Here is a 10,346-nt window from a genome sequence, read left to right on the forward strand (position 1 = left end):
ATTTGTACCACATACTGTACAAACAAAGAATGAGGGATATTCTGCTCAAAAGACTACAGTTTTCTCTAATGAGAGTTTTAATATCTGCCAATAAGAATTATTTTCAGGCACAAGGTCTAGCATGCCAACATTCAAGAGGAAAATAAATAATTTTACAATTATTTGTAATTAAATATCACTTTATTACAATGACTGGAAAACATTCTTGCCTTCCACTTCAGATATTTATTTTACAGTTCTTAATTATACTTACCACTGATGTTCTCCAAGACGAAATTTAATAGTTCCATGAATCCTGAGAGCTGTGTAAGACTGAAGTTCATTTCTTTAGCCCACAAAAATCCCGCACTGTAATAATCTATTAAAACAGCTTTTCTCCGAGATGTCTTTAATCGTGTAAAATTCAGAAATTCTTCCAACATTCTAAAAAAAAGAAAAAAAGAGTAACATAATGAAATTAAAAAATATAGATGCCAAAGCTTAACTTAGTCTGCTTGCAATTATATCCATAATATTTGTTAGTATTATTTACTATATTATTTATATGTACATAACATACGTCATTTCTTGAACTTAGCTACATCGATTTCTAAATACAAACATTTATGATCAGAGGACATATCTGCTGCAAAAAGTAAACAACGACCTACAGATTTCAGCAGACACTATTCAAATGTTACGATATGACTAATGAAAGAACAAGAATAATAGCAATACAAAACTGAAGAGAAATACACTGACAATCCCAGAGAAAAAACTGTTTCATCAGGAAGTTGTTTGTAGGATGAAATGAAACAATTAGTCTCTGCTTTCTACTACCACTCTTTCAGTCTGAGATAGTTTTACAGTAATAATAAGATCATATTTCCGTTTCAAGGTTTCCATTTCAAGATTATTTTTCCTCTGAAGAAAAACTACATTTGAAAATTAATGCAAATATTATAATATATACATACCAAAAGTAGCTAAAATATTTAGAAATTAAATTGCACTTTCATAATGGTCAAGACATCCAAAAAGAGCCTCATCCTATTTTACTGGCACATGATGAAAATTTTTCCAGTTACTTTAACGCGCAAAATTTATGAAAAAATACGCTCCCATGTAGGAGGCCACATGTGTTGCTGACACATTTATGTCTACTCTATCCAAACACAGAATTAGTTATGTCTTTTATAATAACTGCACACATTTTTCCACATGAAGAGAGGGGATTGGGGCTGGGACCTTTCTGCAGTTCTTCCAGTACAACTTAAGCCATGTCTCAGGTAGTTAAGTTTTACATTAAAGCAATCCCTGGTTTCTTAACTATACCTGATGATCCAGGTGCCAGTGACCACGGTTTTAGTCCCCTGTAAAAAAGCAAAGTCTTCCCAACCTCCCCCCCTTCTAATTCCTTCCTAAGAAGGACATTAATCCCAGACCTACTGGTAGGGAACCATTAGATTTTCAGGGGTTTCACGGAGACAGTACAGATACACTGTCAAATAAGATGAGTTTCTTTTTTTAATTAAAGCCTCAATAGCTAACAGAGTAAAGCATATAATCCAATCAGTTTTGTTTAAAACATGTATTCCTTTGTTCTCCATGACAAATTTGTACGGCTGCACACATGCAAGTCGGTTAAAAACACTTAACTGTGTCCTGAAATAGAAGTGGAACGTGGCCAGCTGAACTTTCCAACGTTTGAAACAGTCCATATCCTCTCTTTCTGAAGCTTCTGCCAACTCTGTGTTTTCATAATCAGAGCTTCTCAGGGATTTAGATTTTCTCTGATTCTGCTAACAATGCCAGAACTCATCTTTTAAATATTCTGTAAGGCAGGTCACTGTCAACAGTGTCTGTACATGACTGGGAAGTGATGGGGCAGTTGGATTTCCTAGTTACCCTGACTGTTTTTTCCTTCTTCATGGAAGGTGCTCAAGTTGTATGGAGATGGACAGTGGTATAAAACTCCCTGATAGATTGGAATGCAGGCCATCAAAATTCTCCTACTGAATGGGATCTATTCTGCTTTTCTAACCTTAGCTGAGGCCTTCAAACTGCTCTTGCAAATAGACACGATGCACTGCGGTAAACAAAATTTTAATGCTGCTGCTAAACTGCTTAGAGTGCATAAAATACCCTGTAACTATTATCTTTTCAGTCAGATGCAGTATGTACTTTACATTCCCCTTGTACAGTAAACATATATGTGATCAGCTGACAATAAGAGACTACGATCTTTCAGTGTTTTTCTTTACACTCTTAATGAGAAAGTTTCACAACGAATCGTTGTTGTTAAGCACATTTTAGTCTCCAGTAGTTTTACACTTCAGTCTCCTCTAAATTTAAAGAGACCTATTGTGCAAGAGAAAACAGGAAAGGAAAGAATTTTTGTATTATTATTATTTGACGGTAGCAAATTTTCTTTCCAGTTTTCTTTAAAAAAAACCCAACAGAATTCCAGAAAAGACCTTTTTTTTTTTTCCTCAGAATAGTGACAAATAGGAGGATAAGAATATATTTCAGGAATAATATTTTAATCTCTGTTAAATGGTTACCTATTAAGAGGAACAAAGTTGGATTTTATATCTCCCTCCACCCCTTCCTTCCCAAACTAGACCAGTGGCCCAGCCCTTTGGCTTTCAATGCACTAAGAATTTGTTAGCAGACACAAGCACTCCTAAATAATTCCGGCACTTCTGAAAAATTCCATCTTTAAATATAAGCCCGGAGTCTCAGGCTGAACTCCTAGCCTCCTAAATTTAGCTGCTATTAAACACTAATAACAAGGGAGAGTGTTGCTACAGGAAAGACAAGATTGGTTTACATCAAAAGTCTTTGGCTGCCTCCTCTTTCCCCAGTGCACCATAATGGGGACCTTCTTAAGCTTTCCATCCCTTTCTGAACTTTTAAGACCTTTTTGATTTTTCAGTAACTCATGTTACAATACAGAATCTTAAATGTTTTAGCAAAAAAGTTACCAAGTGAGACTCATTAAGAAAAAAAAAAGCTCAGTATTGGCCTATTCTTATTTACACCTTAATAATTCATTTACAGCATATTTAAAGTCGTTGTACATTCAGAAAGTACATCAATGTGAAATACAAGTGGAAAAAAAAGGAGTCAAAGCAAAATGAAGAGATATAGGAAATACAGTAAAACAGACTGTATCTGAGATCAGCAGTATTTGTTCCATCTTTTGTGAATCTTATTAAAATTAATGAATTAAGTGTACAATTAAACACTAATAACCATCACAAAAGAAATCCAACAAATAGACTGTAATTTTTATTTCATTATTATACTGCTTCTACCATTGTTGTCATTGCTACTTACTTTTCAACTCCCTCCAGATTTTCTTCTAACAAAGCAGTAATTTGGGAAAGAGAAAGAAATGGCTTTTTCTCTTTCTCTTCCTGTCCACTTATGGCACCCTGATCTTGGTCTTCCTCTCCACCTACAGCACCCTGATCTTGGTCTTCCTCTCCACCTACAGCACCCTGATCTTGGTCTTCCTCTCCACCTACAGCATCCTGATCTTGGTCTTCCTCTCCACCTATGGCATCTTGATCTGGGTCTTCCTTTCCACCTACTGCACCCTGATCTTGGTCTTCTTCCTTTCCATCTATGGCATCCTGATCTTGGTCTTCTTCCTACAAACATGTATACAGGAATATAATTTTAAAATGTTTATTTTATTATGTCAGTAACTTACCTAAATAACATTTTTATAGTGAGGAAGTATGCAAGGGTTTAATTCAACAAATGCCAAAAATGTAAGACAGTTATAATTATATGGCAGTAACACAATACCTTAACACATTCTCACTAGAGAAAAACTGGGCTGATACATGGAAAATACTATTTTTATCTTAAATTCATATGGGAACACAGTGACATATTATGTGCAGCACAAGATTAAATTAACTTGCAAGTAAAAACAACAGAGATTTAAAGGTGAAGGAATCTCCACCCTTGCAGGCTTTCGAGGCAAAACTGGACAAAGCCCTGGTCTGCACTTGGTGCTGGCCCTGCTCTGAGCAAACAGGTGAGCCAGTGCATGTCCCAAAATCCCTCCCAGCCTCATGATGGGAGTCTGACTGGCCTGACCACATGAAGACCTGATCACTATTTGCTTGTAGCAGGTAAACTTCTACATCTGCAGGACTTGGGCTTTAGAGATGGGCAACAAGGCAAAGCTTGCAGAATCCTGCTTCCAGCTCACCTAGGGAGAGCGAAGGAGAAGATTTCCTGATATGCACTGATTTTGAGCCTGACCAGCACTGCTCTGGGCTAATAATCAACTCACTGTAGTGCTGGTCAAGGAGAGCCCCCAAATAAAGCTACACTACTCCCCCTGCTGCTGCCGAACTGCAAGATATACTGAAAGCCCCGGGACTAGCTGAAAAACCACATTTGAACTGACAAAACAGTGAGAGCAACAAAGAAAATTCAGTGGACAGACAAGGTTTTCCCCCCTCTAATTAAGTACTAGAGTACTTTCACATGTACTTCAATATGAAAAATTATTGCTCCCTACTGTAAACAAGTCAGTCTCAGATACAATGTCTCATCAGAACAACAGGAGTGGAATAAAAGAAGGCTTTCTTCACATAGTTAAGAGCATGACGTTATTTTGCTTTTGTTTTACTAGTAATAATTCATGCAGCATGAAAAGAAGTACTCCTACAGTCAGTAACGTTGACATAATTGAAGCTACATGCCCTAGTGAGGGAAAAATAATAGCTCTATGTGCCAATACTATACAACTATTGAAAGACATTTTTTAATTACTAGAAAAAATATGAATGCTTTCCTGAAGCAACCAGTGGTGTTAGAAACCTGTAGAACATGAGATTTTTTTAGAAGCCATGAGAGCTGAATTAAAAGAATAACTGATATAGATGTTTTGGAAACTGAATTAATACCCATCCATCTCTTTCTCTCAGGATGCTCAATACATAGGATACTCTAGTATTTATAAGGACCACAGCTATATAAATGGCATACTACTGGTCAGTCAGTCAACATCTTACTGATGTTGCCTACTTAATAAGGCAAAATGCTAATATTTTACAAGTATCACCCCAGATTCACTTTATCAGCATAGAATGATTAACTTAGCTCTGTATCAGAAAGAAAAGCTTAAAAAAGTTCAAGGCATAGTATTTTTATTCTCATCAAGGCATCTTCCAGCAACCCTTCTGTGGTTACAGCCAGGTGTGATAACAACTAAGACCTCCCCATAACACTCTCAACCACCTGTACAACCCTCCTCCACCATTCAAGATCACAGCAGTACCCTGTGGAGGTGCATCAAAAGTCTTTTGTCTCCCTCCCACTGTTTAAATCTCATATTGTAAGGAACAGGTTAGTAGCTAAAAAATGGAATATTCTGGAAAACAACTTCCAAGAATCTTATCCAAACTAATTCCTCAGGTATCAGACAACATCCATGCTAGAAAAGCTTGTCCAAAGAGGAATTTTCTCCTGCCCCCTCCATATGTACCTGGAGCATTACTAAAGCACGCAGCTTTCTAACCCACGTGGTATCCACAGGCCCAACACACCTCACAGCTGATGCTGAGGGTCAACTCATTCCGTGCATTACAAATGGCAAGAAGGACCTCTGGGTACAGTTGCTTTAGTCTTAGTCTGTAGTGTGGTATTACAGCAAAATATAAGCTATGTATGATTACAAAAATTAATTTAAAAATAACTCCACGTGCCTTGCACTCAGTCCCCTATAATCTCTTGCTACACATTTAAAGGTCCTCTAGCACTAGAAACACACTCTTTGACCAGCTAAAATTTGCAGTTTAAACTGAAGAGACAGGCAAGCTGTTGTAACTCAGTGTTGCAGATAAGGCTCTGTAATCTGCACATCAAACCCCAACAGTTTACAGGGCAAGGGGAAGCTTCCCATGAACCATTTAATCCCCTAGAGCCTGGAACAACATTCTCAGCAGCAACATCCCCACCAATGCATTATTTTCTTTGTTACTACTCATTATAAGGATGGGGTAGGGGCACCACTGTCCACTACAACCAGTACAGGTATCAGATAAGAAGAAATACTGTTACAAACAACCAATAAGGAACTATGGGAGAGAAAGCACATTATTTAGAAAATTAAATTTTTTAAATTATCGATGTTTCTGTAATTTAAAAAAGTATTGAAAATCCATAAATCATTTAACAATCTCGTGCTTGTGGAAAGTTTGAGCAGAACCTCCACAGACACATGACTAAAAGCTTACAATTATTTTGATCTAACACTGTTTTGTCTTTTGATTGCTGTCTTGAACCACCACTGAAAATCTGAAGAGAAGCTATTTTTTATACACGTTCACTGGTGTCAAAGAACTTACCGTTCATTTTACTGTTAACTGTAGTGACTGACTGAGGTAATTCAAGGTGAGTTAATTCTGGTAGCACTATCTTCATGTGTCAGGAGAAAAACTCCTAAACCAATCCTAGAAGTACACATTCCCAGCAGTAGACTTAGCCTATTTAAATACAGACTGCTACTAGAGAACTATTTGTTACTGTTTTATTTTCCTTCAAAGGCTTTTTAGCTGTTCTGAATGTATAATATGTTTCTGGCTGTTCAATACATAACTCCAAATGCTTTGGGCGTCCCTTGTCAACAGCATCAAATCAAAATACCAAACCAGACATTCTACAACAAAAGAACAAGATCCTCCTTGAATCTCTCAGCCCATGTTCACAAGCCACCACGAAGTAGAAAATATCATCAGCAGAGTGATGTAGTTAAATATCAAATTGAAAAATACCTCTGTCTTTAGGAGGGTGGGAGAGAACTCTCCAAACTCCCATCCTTAGTGAGTCATCCATGCCTAGGAAGAATGCCCCACTACCTGCAGTTTTGGTGAGAGCTTTTCCAGAGTGGCAACACCTTGAAACACAGCAATGGAAATGAGCACCAGACCTCCTGAAGAAAAATGAGCTTGTCCTTTGGGATGAGCCCTCTGCAGTGGATGAAGATAACAATTGCATGTGTTTGACAATACAACCACCACGCTTCGCAAAAACATGACTTCCAAAAATACACACACAAAGGAACAGCTTACCAAATCTCTTAAATTATAGCAAATACCTGAAGTGTGAGGAACCCAAGATGCTCCTGTCCTCACCCTACCAGGGAAAATTAGGCTGGACTGAGCTCTGCTGCCTCAGCAAGGCACTTTCCAGTCGTTCATGTAAAGCTGCCTCAGCTACCTCTGCCTGAGCGACACGGCTGACAGCAGTGCAGATGTACCCTGAGAGAGTGTTGTGTATCAGTTACAACTTTAATCAAAATGGGAACGAAAAAAAACAACCAAACCACACCAGCAACACAGGCTGTTATTTGTATTATTATACACATTTTGTTATCAAGCTGTCAAGTGCTTCAGCAGCAGCAGCAGAAAATCTTGAAGCTGTCTACATAAATAGTTAAAGGCAGAAACAGAAACACGTTCCCTGTTCCTGTTTGTTTTAAAAAGGCCCCACTTGTCCGCTCCCACAATGGGAAGTTAAAATCAATAGTTGCTATTTTTAGTCACAAACATTTCTTTTGTTGTCAAACAAATGAGGAAATAAAAATAGTAATGCTAATTTCAATTACCTTCAAAAGGGGAAATATGCAGATGTGTCAAATGCAAGAGATAAAACCTATATGCAAGGAACGCTTTCAGAGGACCATCATAAACCACAGTCTCTGACAGTGTCCTTTTAATAACAAAATATGTTTCAGAAATTTCACACAGTCCAAACGTCAAGATTTATGGTTGACCAAATGTATGATGACATTAAATTTTACTGATGTTTTCACAGCTGCAGACCACTTATTGGAAAAAATGTGGTTAAAAATAAAGGAGCAGCAAGACTTGCTAAGATCAAGACTCAAATTTTCTACTACGCTTTTGGCTGAAACTCATTACAAGTCAGAACAATTATAAAAATATTAAATTTAAATCAAAAGGAATTGTCTCAAGATCTAAGAAACAATATAAAAAATTAGTGACGGAATTGATGTTCCCTACAGCTTACATATAGACCATGCCAAGCTAGCTTCAGCCAAAACTGGAGACTATGTAATGTAATTTATAAAAACACACACTTCCACAGAGTTTACAATAAAACAAATCATAAAGGATAGAAGGAAATATCACAAAAGTAAGCTGTTGTGCATAGAACAAACTTCAATATGTAAGGAACAGAAAATACGTGAAGAAAAAAAATGTTCACTGAATTCCTCTAAAGATTCCTTTTGTAAAGCCATGAAGTAAAAATGACAAATATTTCAGTGGTACATTTCAAACAGATGTACAATATATTTTTGACAGCCTGTCGTTTCCCATCCAGTACACCCTGTATCCTTTTACTGTGATCTGACTGCATTACCCCAGTGTTACGCTGTTCCAACTGCCAAAATATTTACAGAGAACACTAACAGAGAGCATTGTGAAAGATACATATATTTTTCATAAAGCATTTAGAATACTTTAAAACACATTTCACATGGAAGAGGATTTATTTATTTAAGGAAACCTAAACGTTAAGCTTTTGTACTGACAAAGACACAACCATGGCACTGGCTGAAGGTGGTTAATCGCTCCCGCAACAGCCACAGTAACTTCTTGGCCATCTAAGACAACAAAGCAGTTCAACCAGAAGAAAATTATCTTGTAGTAGCTACAACTATATAGAGAGGCTTGAGGGAGAAATTCTGAGCTGATGCAACACCTCATGCGTTCTTGGGAGGAATAACTTTTATTCTGACATCTCCTGACATGCAGCATGAGATGAGTTGCCTGTCAGAAACCACACCTCTGCAATCAAGCCAAAAAAGAAAATAGGAAAAAAAAAACGGAGGCTGAAGACTAGCTAAAAAAACCCCAAATATTAATGAGCATTGCAGATTTGCAAAATTCTCTAGATGACTTCAACTACCTAAAGCAATGAAAGGTGAGAAATACAACCGTGATATTACTGGAAGGAAGGTGTGAGCTTGCTTCCACTCCCTCAGTCTCTCTGTAGGGAAACCATATGCCTTTCCCTCAACAATCAAAAATTAGGATACTCCTAACATATACCATGATTAAGCCAAGTGTGGTGGTTTGACCCAGGCTGGATGCCAGGTGCCCAATAAAGCCTCCTTGTCAGCCCCCTCCTCAGCTGAACAGAGGAAAGGAAATATAACAAAAGGCTTGGGTGTCGAGATAAGGACAGGGAAACTCATCAATTACCATCACTGGCAAAACAGACGCAGCTTAGGTAGAAAAAAAATTCAATTTATTAACAATGAAATCAGAGTAGGATAATAAGAAATAAAAACTAAATGCCAAAACACCTTCCCCCCACCCCTCCTTTATTTTCAGGCTCAACTTCACATCCAATTTTCCCTATCTCTTTTCCTCAGCAGCACAGGGGAACAGGGTATGGTGGTTGCAGTGAGTTCATCAAATGTTGTCTCTGACCCTGCTGCCTCCTCATCTTCCAACCTACTCCAGCATGGGGTCCCTCCCACAGGGGACAGTCCTCCATGAACTGCTCCAACATGGGCATCTGCTCCCCTGTAACCTCCGTGGGCTGCAGGGACACAGCTGCCTCATCATGGTCTTTGTTTACCACAGGCTGCAGGGGAATCTCTCTTCCAGCTCCTGGAGCACCTCCTGCCCCTCCTTCTGCACTGGCCTTGCTGTCTGCAGAGTTCTTTCTCTCACATATTCTAACCCCTCTCTGTGATGTGCTGTTGTGGGTTTTCTTCTTCCCCTTCCTAAATCTGTTATTCCAGTGGTGCTACCACCATCACTGATATATATATATATATTTACACACGTAAACACACAGACATATATATATATGCTGCATTTTTACACGGAATCACAGAATAGTGCGAATTGGAAGGGACCTCTGGAGATCATCCAGTCCAACCCCCCTGCCAAGGCAGGATCACCTGGAGCAGGTGACACAGGTGTCCAGGTGGGTTTAGAACGTCTCCGGAAGGAGACTCCACAACCTCCCCGGGCAGCCTGTTCTAGGGCTCTGCCACCCTCGATGTACAGAAGTTCTTCCTCGTGTTGAGGTGGAACTTCTTGTGTTTTGGTTTTCGGCCATTGCTCCTCATCCTGTCGCTAGGCACCACCAAAGAGCACGTAACACATACTTTCAGCCTTCTCCTGTCTAGAGTAAACAGCCCAGCCCCCGCAGTCCCTCCTCCTAAGGGAGGTGCTGCAGCCCCCTGCCCAGGTTGCAGCTCAGCACAGACACTTTAACACGACACACACGGGCCCTGAGGGGGCGCGGCCGCCCCCCCGGCGGTACCTGCGCGAGCGCCGCCATCGCCGCCTGCC

General features: G+C 39.0%; 1 protein-coding gene across 1 annotated transcript in view; it reads right to left on the reverse strand.

The window, feature by feature from the left end:
• Positions 1-10,346, reverse strand: part of CABCOCO1 (ciliary associated calcium binding coiled-coil 1) — a 53,055-nt gene extending 42,709 nt beyond the window's left edge. Inside the window, exons 1-4 of the mRNA XM_027694131.1 lie at positions 10,285-10,346; positions 3,531-3,638; positions 3,322-3,434; positions 254-423 (exon numbers count right to left, since the gene is read on the reverse strand). Of these exons, the coding sequence (XP_027549932.1) occupies positions 254-423; positions 3,322-3,434; positions 3,531-3,638; positions 10,285-10,335 (442 nt within the window). The 5' untranslated portion in view covers positions 10,336-10,346. The remainder of the gene's footprint in view (positions 1-253; positions 424-3,321; positions 3,435-3,530; positions 3,639-10,284) is intronic.

This window comes from Neopelma chrysocephalum, unplaced genomic scaffold (genome assembly GCF_003984885.1).
Source record: "Neopelma chrysocephalum unplaced genomic scaffold, ASM398488v2 Primary Assembly neopelma1_96, whole genome shotgun sequence".
NCBI lineage: Eukaryota > Metazoa > Chordata > Aves > Passeriformes > Pipridae > Neopelma > Neopelma chrysocephalum.